We start from the raw sequence: 13,577 nt of genomic DNA on the forward strand, positions 1-13,577 counted from the left end.
GGCTGATAAACGGGTCAGGGCTGAAGAACACAGTGCAATCAGACGGGGGAGTAGGGTGCTCTGTCTTGGAGAGGCCTTTTAAGCAGGCTAGGGAATTTGATCTTATCTCACAGGCATGGCAGAGAACGCTAAGAGACCAGAACAGGTAGAAGGCAGGAATTTTAAATCCTACTTTCTCCCCAAACGGTCCTCCCTGGTCACACGGGTGAGCAGTGGGTCTACGTTTCCCTTTGGAGGCACCTGCCCAAACCCAGTCTTCAGTCACCACTGCCACGATTACAGGTATTCTTTGTTTGTAAACAATGTAAATACTTAACTCACAAACTTAATTAACTGAGACCCTCATGTCCGAGTCAGGGTTAGTATCATAAATGTCAGATCAAAGCTCCTGAAGGGCAACGGTCCTGCCCACTTTGCTTTACACAGCACGGCACAGCTCTGACAGGACACCGAGCACCGACTTTCTATGATCGCGCCAATGCTAACTTTCTGCTATAAAACTCACCAATGTTGTGTTAAAAATCTTTACAAAACTTCTTGTTTTAAAGAAAAAAATAAGCTGTTAGCATGAATCAAAAGGCATGAAAGTGAACATCCAAAAGCATACAACGTTAACAATAAGTGCTTCTATTTTTACAACTGGAGAAATGAAAGATAAAAAATTAAATTACTTCCATTAAACCACATAATAAATCAATACAAGTATTAAGTTTCAAATCTTTCAAATAACAGATCAATGCTTAATAGCCGAAAATGTGGTCAGGAGTATGTGCAGTCAGCTTTTTTGCCCAATACGCACCAACTACAATTAGACTGGGTCTTTGAGAGCCACAGCCCTTGGCTGACTGGAGAGAAAGCAGCCAGCCAGACAGGAAAAGAGAATCTGAGGGGAGGAAGGAAGACGGAGAGAATGAAAGGACGTGGAAAGACAATGGATAAAACAGAGCAGCAGTTTAACTTGACTGGGAAATGCAGAGAAACAAGACTAAAACCACTTTGTAACACAAACTTTAACACTGCCACCCCATGTTGTAGAAACTACTAATGCTGAAGAATAAAAGGAAACCAACTAGTTTAGGAAGGTTTAGACATTATAACAAAAAAATCCCCAAAATATCATTATTTCCTAGTCTACTTATTTTTGTTCATTGTTCCCACCACTGTTGAAAGCCTTCTTTTCTTCCTAGAACAGAGGTGAGAGAGATGAATGACTACAGGCTCATAATTACAAGAAGTTGTAGACAAGAGAACAAAGCTGCACGGTGGAAGCCCCACCACTTGAGTCACTCTAAGCAGACAAAGAAATTTAGAAGCTGGACTAAGCATGTCCTTCAGTAAGTTTTTACAATAACGGGAGGCCCTCAGTGGGTCTTTTTCATCTTTCATTTCTAGGAATGAGCAAATTTTCACATGATAATAAATCAACCCTGGGTCCAGCAAACATGCCCCACAATATCAAAGCACAATAAAAGGAACCCTATTATAAATCACCCCATTTCCTCAGGGAATATCACCGAATTACAGACATTTCTGTTAAGAGAGGCGACCACAGAAGCAGCACGTCTCGCTTCCCATAAAATATATCTGGCTTTTGTATACCCAAACAAGCTACATAGAGTTCAAACATTTGCAGATGCCTGGAAATTTCCAGGGCTTTCCTTCACAGAAAAACTCTATTGAGCAGTAAAATATGTTCAAGATATAATTTGAAATCTTTATAAATAAGCCATTAAAAATTATATTTAAAATACACTTACATATTTTAGTTTCAAAATTTAAGATATATACTTAAAATATAATCATGTCCCATGAAGCTGATTTTAAAAAATGATCCAAGCCATGAATTCTCTAATCACTGAAAAAGAAGGCAATCCTATCCCACCAACTCAGAGAGAAAATGGTACACATGTTAATTTAAATGAGATTTGACTGTCATGATCAGCTTACTCAGAATCATACTGCTAGTCTTCAGAAACCGGAGCTGAAATAGCTACAGCAAATGGCCTGGCCATTCCCAATATGGAATTGGAAAGCACGAGTACTGAATTCAAACAGATGCAGGCTTGAATTCCAACTGAGTCACTTACGAGCTGTGTGACTTTGGCAAGTCTCTGGGCTTCTCTGAACCTGTTTCCTTATCCTCATTCTGTGAAGATTAAGTGAGATAATATAAGCAAAGCTCCTAGCACATTACCTAGCATATGAGAGTGCCCAAGCAAGCGATAAGAAGTATTCTGAACAGGGCTGGCAAAGACAGTAGTGTACTATAGTATGACTGATCTTACCACTTTCCAAGATCCAATGCCTGGGAGACATTTGTACAAGAGTAAAAGGTAAGTGGAGCAGTGTGTGGTGTTTAAGTTGAGACTTTGTATGGAAAGCATTAAGCTGAAGTATTAAATTGGCCAAAGGTAAGCACAATCAAAGAATGACTGCTAATTTCTAGTAGGAAAAAGTTCCAATTTCCATGACGTCTTCCACAGCCAAATAATATCTACAAAGTTCCTGAAGGTAGTTAAAATCAGGAAGTTTACTTGTGAAGAGTATAAACCTACCATTGTTCATTCCTTCAAATATATCCATTCTCTGCCACTGACTGTGTGAGGCACTCAGGACAGTAACATGAATAAGACAAGGTGCTGGCCCTCATGTAACTCAAAATCTACTAACAGCAACAGAACTAATTATAATACAAAACAAGTTGGAACACAACCTAATGAGTGGTGTACTGGTGGCTTTAACTGATTCATTCAGGGGTGCAGAAGGGCACCTATTATGCGCCAGGAGCCATGCTAGATGGTACAGGTATACAGATGAACAAGGAGAGGAACTCCCAAAGAGTTCACAGTCTGGTAGGAAAAACAGCAGGTGACTACAAAAGGATTTATGCACAAGCTGTGATGAGAGGAGGGAATATCTCAAGCAAACTAGAGCAGTTAAGAAAGACCTCAAGAAGATGGGCTGTTTGAATCAAGAATTGAAGGATGAGCAGGAGCTCAGAAATGGGTCAGTGAGAATAACAGCATATGCCTTAAGAACGAAGGTATGAATGTGCATATCGTGTTTGGAGAATGGAAAAGTCCAAGTGCCTCAAAAATAGAATGTGTGGAGAGTGAGAGAGAGGGTAAAGGGATGCAAGAAAAGATCAAGAACAGATTATGGAGGGTCCTAAGAGTCATATTCCTTTTAGATACTGGAGAGCCTATGTGGGTTTTTAGCTTGGAAATGTGATCAGATTTGTGTTTCAAAAGATGAATGGTGGAAAATGGACTGGACAGGGAGAAAGGCTTTGGACAGGAAGAAGCGATGTGGGTCTACCACTGGTCAACAGCAATGGAAACAGAGAAAGGAACAAACTTAAAGCCATTTCAGAGACAGAACCAATATGACTTGGAAAGCAACTAGATGGGAAGTGTTGGGGTGGGGTATGTGGAAAATACCACACTGATGTCTAGGTCTCCATCTTGGGAGCCCAGTTAAGTGGAATTATAGGAAAAACAGGTTTGGACGGTAAGGATGAGATTAGTTTGGGGCCTATGGAGTTTGAGGTATGTATGAGACCTTCACAAACTGTTAGGTAGGCAGGTGGAAATCTAGAACTCAAGAGAGAATTTTGGACTAGAGAAACAGAAACAGAAGAGGAGTCATTAATGTATAGATTAACCTTTTGGGGGTCATGGACTACTGAGGATCCACTGAAGCTATAAACTCTCCAGAAATAAATCTTCCATACACTTTCAGGGGCTTCACTGACCCACTAAAGACCATTCACACACCCTAGATTAAGAACTCCAGCGCAAACAGCAGGCAAAAGCAGCTGATGTCACAACGAAGGAAGGGATCAGGAGTAGAACTGAGCACAACCACTGATCTAAGGGTTGAGTTGATGAAGAGTAATCCTGGAGGGACACTGAGAAGTGGTTAGAGATTCAGGGGAACTAGAAGAGACCTCATGACATTCAGCATCACCAGATGATAGAACGATGTTAAACAGGATCAAAACTACTGGATATAGCAATGAGGCAGTCACTGGACACATGTATATAGAGGGGCTACAGTTCCATGTATACAAATAACACACCCTGCCTTCTGCAGGATATACTCTTTCCCACTGACAGCTTCTTGACGAGCTGTCAACACTAAGAATTCACCTTCCCTACTCCTGACAAACACTTCTTCCCAAAACTAAAGCCATCCACAATCAGTCTTCCATCTGTGTAATGGACAGCTTTAGACTCAAGTACAATCTTGGGCCAAAAATCAGAGCAAACTTAACTGACTTGCATAGATAATACCCAAACTTCATGGCAGCTGGAGTTTCCACTTTCCTCTACCTTGCTCTTAGCTATTAATGAGTAGCCAAAGAATAATAATTTTATCTTCAATTCCTGGAAGTATCAATCAGCAAGTACTACCTAGGACAGCCTTAGTTAGCAACTACTATACAACTTTCCAAAGAAATCCTCTTTAAATCTCAGACTACAAAAGTTGCTTACTGTCTTCACAGTTTTAGTCCCCCTGGCACTTTCTGCACCATCAGGCAAAATAATGGCTTAAGTGGATACTATTACGGATACTAATACTTCTAGGAGCCATCAGTGGGGATTCCCAAGCTTCTGGATCTTCCCAAATGGAACTCACAGTCAGGGCACTGGGCAAACGAGTAAGGCCAGGAAAAAATTAAAACATGCTTTAAGAAAACTTGGATATTTCTAATGAGGTTATGGCCACAAAACAGCTATTTTTCAAATTCTTCAGGCTCCTTTAAAATCTTCTTTTCTTCTCTTGTCTGTCCTTTCTTCTTTTCTTTCTTCAAGCAATATTAGCATCTACCAATTTTTCTTTTGAGAAAAGAAAGCAAACATTTTTCTGTTATCTGTAAAAACAAAATCTAAGCCACATTCATTTTAATCCTTATCATAAAGCATCTTCTTTCCGATCTTCCTCCAATCAAAATTACTGTGAAGATATTTTAGAGAAAGCGTACCTTTTTATTGCAGAATTAACAAAGTAAGAGCTTATAAAAGAAATTTCAATTCAAGGGTTCAGACAAACCAAGATTATGAGTCCTTTTTCTGAAGAGGATAGGAGACAAGTCACAGGAAGGCTGAGAGCTAAAGCTCCCAGGTCTGCCTCCTGGGATTTTCCACCAGACCCTGAGAGTTAAGAGGCCAGGCAAAGAGACCTGCTCTTTAGCTGGGCCAGCACATACAAGTCTTCACAGAGCAAGCTATTAACCAGAGTTGGAAAAACATTTCTTTGTACTTAACTCACTAATCACTTACAAAAACACATTTTAGGAGAATTCCCTTCTCTATATAGAATTAACAGCCTAGCAAAGACATGTAATTCCAAAATATGGAAAAACACCTTATTTATAAAACACCTACTGTTAGTAAGATATCTCCTTTTTATTATAACCGAATACATTTTCAGCTTTTTTCCCACCAACTCAAACTCTGCCCACAGTTGGCAAACTTCTCTGCCAGCATTACTACCTTAGTAAGTTATCCTTCTTAAATACCTCTACCTTTGTCTTATTAAAGCATTAGGAATTGGGGGGGAAAATACACTGAAAATTAACTTTATAAAGCACCTGGCCAAAGATATTATCTCCATGTTTAGGAGCCTCACATTCCAGGTCAAATCTCTTACTTTTAAAGGAATACAACTATCTTGAAAAAACCAGAAATAAAATTTGAAGGTAATGAAAAATACAAGCAAAGAGTTATTTCAGACAAGACATTTTAGAGGTAACTGTCTCCTAAAGAGATTGCTGTGGAACGTATTACAACTGTTAACATGTGGATCAGCACAAAAAGGAGGGAAATTTTTTAGGCAATCAAGAGTCAGTAAAATAAATTCTCCCCAATTTCTAAAAGCTAACAAAAAAGCAGCAGTATTTTTGTACAAATATGGTCAGGCAGCAGGTAGCACCCATCTGCAAGCATTTCTTTCCCAGCTCAGGGAATCCTGAATTCACTTGCAGAAAGAGTGAGGTGCAGTGATTCAGAAGCATGAGTTCTGCAGCCAGCCTGCCTGGGCCCTTCCTGTTTGCTCCTCACTGGTTGTGTCACCTTGGGTACGCAACCTCTCCATGCCTCTATTTCCTCATCTGGAAAATAAAGGTAATAAAAATACCCACCTCATAGGGTGGTGGTGAGGATAAAATAAGTTCTGTAAAGCCTTCAGACAGTGCCTTGGCATACAGTAAGTGCTACGATTCAACCTAAGCCTATTTTTCCAGCTCAAAAAGGTGACTCTGAGAGGCAGTTGACTTTTTAATCACATTGTTGCACATCTCTCCTTTTGCCTGTCGGTAAGCTTCGCCCAAGTGACCTGCTTCCCACACATCCCTTGATGTTTGTCTTCGGTGCCTCCCCACTGTCCAAAACCTACAGTTGGAGCTCTCAAGTGATCATCCTTTCCAATGTGAATTCCAACCTTTCCAATGTGAATTCCCACTGCAACTCCAAAAAACAACTTGAAATAGATGATCTAGCCACTGACCCCCAAATGATGTCATGATGACTCCATTCCCACATTTCTTCTAACTGAATCCAAACTATCACCATCAAAGTCCTTTAAGCATCAGTTTAAGCCCCTCTCTCTAGGAATCTTCTCAATGATTCTGCTTTTCTTTCAATTTCCAGCTGTCTCGTAGGACTGACTCTCAGCACTTATGGAAATACGTGATTAGCTATGTGTGTGTCTTCACTCCCACAGAAACTATCAAATGTTTTAGGATGTGGATCATGTGCCATATTCTTCTTTCAATCTTTCTCAATGATATGCCAATATTAGGGACTCAATTAAAATTCTCGAAATTATGAAGAAATTTAAACAATCTTACCTGAACTGTTACAACTGCTGCTCCTTGGCACTTCTTACCACTACTGCCTCTACACTCCAAATGTAGTGTGGTCTGTTCTTCTCGATTAATATACTGCTTGGGCATTGTGTCCAACAGCTCACTATCCAAGGCAACCTGCTGAGACTCCCGAAGAGCCGCAGTTCTGAAAAACATTATCAGGAGGTAAAAGAAAGTCTCGGGAAAGGTTTCATGATAAGTGATAAAGGCTTCTAGTTACGCCCGGCCTACACTGGAAAACAGCACGATACACGTATTCCACAGCAACAAAAGACCAAAGGTATGTGTGCCAAGACTTACCCAAATCCTCTCCCTAGCAGTCAGGCTAATAAGAAAGATAAGAAAGGAAGGAAGAGGGGGACAACTTTTTAGCCAGAAACAAAGTTCCATTTAGAATCTGTGTTATATCAATAATGTTTTTTAAATGCACTCTTAAATATACAAGAACAAATGAGAATTCCATCCTAATTTAATAACCATCCTAAAGAGGTACTTTACTTGTAAGTACCAGTGATTTCTTAGGTATTGGCAACTCAAACGGAAATGTCAAAGATGGAGAAAGCTAATTGTTTACATGGGTGTCAATACTGGTCTAATTGTATTTATTAGGTTAACGTGCAGGTGTGTGTGTGTGCTGGTGCATGTGTGCGTGTGCACACACACACAACACATACACAACAGATGCCTGGACCAAAAACAGCCAAGGAAAAAAGGCAAGTAAGAGATTGATTCCTATGGGCTTTGCAAAGATAAGACTATTTTACTTTATAAAACAGACAACTCCACATCTGCCCCTTCTCATAAGATGGCGAGCTAGAATCAAAACATTAAGCAGTTGATCATTCTGAATCTACTGTGAATTCAGAACACTAAATGACTTTCCCACACTTTCACCAAGTTCCTATGCCAATTTTTAAAAGAATATGTAGAGTTAAAGAGAAAAGCAGTGACAAAAGAAAGTAAATCTCATTTACACCCTTTTAACACCACCAATCCAGTATCAGAAGGACTCCTCAGGAGAAGCATAAGAAACATTTAGCTGGTATGCCGCCACTAAGAAATGCCACCACAGGAAACATGTAAAATTTATGGTCCATGAAAGCACCACATAATTTCAATGTGAAATTAAAAGACTTGTCACAACTTGGTTAACTAAGGTAACCGCCTGGGCCAGTCTGGTCAAATTACCCTCATGGTGACAATGCTGATGAAGCCCTTCTAGGTACGAAATCATCCAGGCTCTCAAAGCAGCAGCATAGAAGCATGATCCTGGAGGTCTTGTGGTCTTACCTGGCCTGCTGTTGCAATAGATTCAGGTCTGTGCGCACCAGCTGGATGGCATCCTTCTGACTCAGGAGTGAGGCTGACGAAATAACTGGCACAGGAGGCCTCAGTGGGTGCAGAACAAGGGCGGGTTGGGGAGTCTCATGCTTCTGCAAGTTACTTAAAACCCTTTCTTTAGCTGAAAGAAAATCAAGTCATAGGTACTGAGTAATGGCTACCACTAGTTCTTAATGTACTAAGTGGCTGCAAAGCCCTGGCCTGTTACCTTCATAAAGAATGCTGGAGATGTGCAGAAAAGTTACTTAAACCACCAGAGGCCTAAATGAATAAAATCATCATCTTTTGTTACTTGCGAGTTTTGAGGGAGCACCCACAGACCTAGTAATATTCTCCCAGGAGCATGTGGTATGATTAAATAGAATTTCCATTCTCAGGAAGTCTTAATGATAGTTAAAGAGCTAAAGCTCATGATCTTAAATTATTACCCTAGACATCCTTACCTGATATGCTAAGGTGTTCAAACTTGTAACGTAAAGGGGATCTAGTGAACAGCTCTAAGCAAGCTGGAGAAGGATGGTAGCTAACACCAGGCAATGGATTGGGGGAATGAGGCAAGCAGTCCAGTTACGAGTTTAATGCAATCAACCAGATAAACTTCACAGGAATAGGCAAAAAATGAATGGGCATTATGGAATATGGCCGAGTGAAAAACCTTAAATTAGGCCAAAGTTTGAACAGGAGGGCTGAGAACAGCAGAGTTAAAAATGAATGAAGACATGGGTACAGACTCCTATCGAACTTACATTTATGTAGTCACACAGCCCTTCATCCATTCATTCATTCATTCACTCCACAAATAATTTATCAAGTCCAAATAAGAAATCAGGTGCCATGCAAGAAAAATAAAGGTAAACCTGTATACCATCCAACTTTGCACTAGATTGCTGGTCAATCCAATTTAAATGTTTATGTTTCTACACCTACTGCAGAGCTGAACACACAGTAGATATCCAATTAATTTCTATCTTCCCTCCCTCTCTCTTCACTGCATTATACACATATCACACAGTGGGTAGGAATTGAAGGACATGAAGGAAAATGCTGCCACATACCCGATTCTTTTCAATTGTAAGATAACAGAGAATGGGAGAGGTCAGGGGAATTTCAGGTCAATAAATCAAGTTAACAAGTATTTAAGGGATTGTTATGAATTTCCAGTTTCATTCCAGAAGTAGCATCCAATTTTCTATTCATGCTAAGAAAACTTAAGAAAATTTAATAGCTGTGACTTTACTTGGCATAAGAAGACTTGTATTGTTTGCACCCAAACAGATGGAATTTAACATTTCAAACAGATTAAGCACAGGATTATCCTGTATAGCTGGGGTTTTTTCCACTACAACCACTTTTTGTACAGAATGTAACAAAGTTGGATATTCTGCTCTGGGTAAGACCCTTGACTATGTTTAAGATACTTCAAGCAACATTTAGGCCAGGACTCCAAAGGAAAACATGACTTTTTTGCAAACCCAATATAACTTATCATGAAAGAAAAATCAAAGATAATATTTTAAATACAAAGTAAAAGACAAAAGAATTTAAATTCAGAGTATATTTAACTGTAATCACCACTCTGGTCTACAACCGACAAAAACTGTGAAGCCAACAAAACAAACGTAATTCAAGAAAAAGAAGTCGGCACACAAGAGCGGAGTAACCTAGAGACACTGCTGACATTTGGCTACAAGCACAACCACAAGCCTGACCATCTGATGCAATCATCGTCTAACGCGCTAGCATCTGAGAAAAACCTGAAACTTATTATTCAAAAATCTAGGCCTTAATTTTATTTAGAAATGAAACCTGTACTGATCACCAGAAACAAGAGACAGGATAATAAGCAGTGAAAAGCAGGGTCTCTGGAGCCAGATGGCTCTGCCACTAGCAGCTTTGTGACTTGGGCCAGTTACCAAACCACCTTACACCTCAAGTGCCCTATTTGCTCAAGGGGGACGACCCTCTTGGGGTTGTTGGGAGGATTGAGTTAATGCATCTGAAGAACTGGGGCAGTGCCTGGAACAAACTAAGGGCCTAGTAAATCACTAGCTTAACTCCAGAGAAAACAATCAGCCATTTAGGGCAGTGTTAAGGCTATGTGAAAGCACTACAAGTGGGAGGACATGAACAGAGGAGCATCCAACAGCTTCCAGATCTATAAACATATCTCCTCTTCTCATTTAATAAACCTTCAAGAATAGAAAATGAGAATTGACGGGGGCCGGCCCCATGGCCAAGTGGTTAAGTTTCCATGCTCTGCTACGGCGGCCCAGCATTTCAGGTTCGGCTCCTGGGCACGGACATGGCACCACTCATCAGGCAGGCCATGCTGAGGCAGTGTCCCACATACTACAACTAGAAGGACACACAACTAAAATATACAACTATATACTGGGGTGGGGGGGGGGAGTTGGGGAGAAAAAGCAGAAAAAAACAAAAAAAGAAGATTGGCAACAATTGTTAGCTCAGCTGCCAATCTTTAAAAAATATTTAAAAAATTAAAAAAAAAGAAAGTGAGAATTGATATGATTGGGTTGAGAACAACTTTTATACCTTCCCCTACATACCTTTCTATATTATTTTTTTTTTCAATGAGCACATATCAATTATAAATCAGGGGAAAAACTATTGTTTCATAGAAAAGAGTGAGGAAAAAGATGTTGGAGGGAAAAATTTTAGAGCCTTAGATGAGACTGTCTAGCACCTTCATTTTACAGATGAGTGAACTAAAGCCAGAAAGGTTCTTATTTTTCTCTGATCACACAGCTAATTAGTTGGTTAGTGGCAGAGCTAGAACAAGAAGGCATTTTTGCCTTTCTCTGAATTACTTCAGTGCTCTACTACACTACATATTACAATATTTTGTTCAACAATTTATAATTTTACTCTGTCTTACATTTTAAAAATATATTCAGTAATTAAAATTAGTAAGTGACCCCAAATATTGTCTTCTATTATTTTTGGTTGTAAAGTATGACATCAGCTTTGCAGGTTAAATGAGCTTTTGTGGCCTCACATAGAAAACTGATAGTTTATAAAATCTTTCTCTAGAAAAATGCACTGTGAGAAACAATCAACTTAGAAACTTTGGGGATACAATCCATTTGTATGGTAAGAACTTCAGATACAGAAAAAAAGAGTTTATAAAAGAAAAAGACAGATAATTTTAAAACTGCAAATCCAAAATAATTAAATTTAAAATAGCACTTTTCAGACTGTAAGTCAACTGAAATGTCTTTTTAAAGCATCAGAGAAAATGAACCACGAACATACTTAGTCACTTTCCAGCCTCCTTTTCAGCTAGGTAGAGCTATGTGTCTCAGGCTGAGCCAAGAGATATAACTAGAAAGTCTGTGAGCAGCTTCCTGAAAGAGTCCGTAAAAGAAAGAGACCCCCCGGGGCCAGCCCAGTGGCACAGTGGTTAAGCGAGCACGTTCCGCTTCAGCAACCCAGGGTTCACCGGTTCAGATCCCAGGTGCGGACATGGCACCGCTTGGCAAGCCATGCTGTGGTAGGCGTCCCACATACAAAAAGTAGAGGAAGATGGGCATGGATGTGAACTCAGGGCCAGTCTTCCTCAGCAAAAAGAGGAGGACTGGCAGCACATGTTAGCTCAGCGCTAATCTTCCTCAAAAAAAAAGAAGGAGTCTCCCCTTCCTGCTGAACAGAATGTGAATGTGACAGCCCAAGCTTAGGCAGCCGTCTGGAACCATAGGTGGATGTCATATGTGAGAACAGTGGGGTAGCAAGAGAGGAAGAGCAGGTGTCCTTGAAGATTTGCAGGTCAGGAAGCTACGGCTCTGAACTGCCTGCCTCCAGACTTCTTTTACGTGAGAAAAAATAAATCTCTATCTTATTTAAGCCATTACTGTTTGGGGGTATTTTGTCACTCAATGCCTAACCTAACCCTAAGTAGTAGACACGTTAACAATGAACTCCTAAAAAGGCTATTCGCACTGAAGGGATACACTGTGTACACCTTAACGCTCAATGGTTCTGATTCAGTCACTCACTTACTCACTCACTCACTCATTCATTCACTCATTCATTCAATCAAAGGGCCTAATGCTCATAAGACTCACCCAACAAAGGATCGGTGAAGTCCAGCTGTACTGACAAATTGCAGGGTGTAGAGTGGGACTCAAGCTTGGCCTGCGTCCACAAACCAACAGTTTCCTGAAACTCATAATGTATGCGCTCCATGTTCAAATATTCCATCCACAGATCCTGGAATGGAACCACAGGAGTTTAGCTTTCAGAGATAAATCATATATTCACATATTAAACTATATATTTAACTATAAAGTGAACCAATGAGTTTCAACACGAGGTGGTCCACTGCAAGTTCTCCAGCATTCTGATGAATGGCATGTAAAATAAGGACTCTAACAATCTTAGCAGGAATCTCAAAACTTTTTTCATTGTGTACCACAATCAGAAAAAGAATTCTAAGAGCACCCTGAATGTATATTTATAAATTATATACATAAACTACTGAACTAATAAATTATAAGACACAAATAAAAAAATAAATTTTAAAGAGATAAAAAAATATATTGAAAATAACTGAATTGGATTAGATAAAGCCCTAGGTCCCAATACCAATTTATAGGAGACAGAAAAAGATATTAAACTACACCACAAAGATACAGTCAGCAAAATCCAGACTGTGGGGAAACTCGGACAAACTACCCAGTTTCTTCAACAAATACATTGGAATGGAAAAAAAAAAGGGATAAGGGGAGGACCTATAGATTAAAGAGATTTATAAAAGCTATCAACCAATCACAAAATGCAGATTCTGATTCCAACAAATTGTAAAAATAAATAGACAAAACTTTTATGACATTTATGAGACAACTGAAAATTTGAACACTGCCTAGACATTTGATATTAAGAAACTACTGTTAATATTTTCCAGATGCAAATGTTTTTGCATTACGTTCTTTTTTTTAATCCTCATCTTTTAAAATATGTATCAAATGCTCTCTAGGATTAGCTCAAATATGGTAGAGGGAGTGGACAGGCTATAGATGAAACTAGACACATGGTACAGGGGGCAAGTGGAGAAAGGCATGTCCCTTATACTATTCTATTTGTCATGACTGAATTTTTTCATTATAAAAAAAAAATAGATAAAATGACAAAAATAGAAGTTCTAGTATTCTCTTCCCACTCTCCAGTGAGTTATCTTGCATATTCTAAACTATTCACTCAGGTGATCACTACATGTTAGAATGGTGGACTGACTTTTTTTTTTTTTTTTGGTGAGGAAGACTGTCCCTGAGCTAACATTTGTGGCCAATATTCCTCTTTTTGTTTGAGGAAGATTGTCCCTGAGCTAACATCTGTGCCAATCGTCCTC

General features: G+C 39.5%; 1 protein-coding gene across 4 annotated transcripts in view; it reads right to left on the minus strand.

Moving 5' to 3' along the window:
* EPG5 (ectopic P-granules 5 autophagy tethering factor) overlaps positions 1-13,577 on the minus strand; it is a 109,179-nt gene that overhangs the window by 38,768 nt on the left and 56,834 nt on the right. For all 4 annotated transcript variants that reach the window (XM_070630061.1, XM_008540278.2, XM_070630062.1 and 1 more), the window contains exons 25-27: positions 12,295-12,439; positions 8,162-8,333; positions 6,854-7,016 (exon numbers count right to left, since the gene is read on the minus strand). In XM_070630061.1, the coding sequence (XP_070486162.1) occupies positions 6,854-7,016; positions 8,162-8,333; positions 12,295-12,439 (480 nt within the window). The remainder of the gene's footprint in view (positions 1-6,853; positions 7,017-8,161; positions 8,334-12,294; positions 12,440-13,577) is intronic.

The sequence above is a fragment of the Equus przewalskii genome, chromosome 7 (assembly GCF_037783145.1).
Source record: "Equus przewalskii isolate Varuska chromosome 7, EquPr2, whole genome shotgun sequence".
NCBI lineage: Eukaryota > Metazoa > Chordata > Mammalia > Perissodactyla > Equidae > Equus > Equus przewalskii.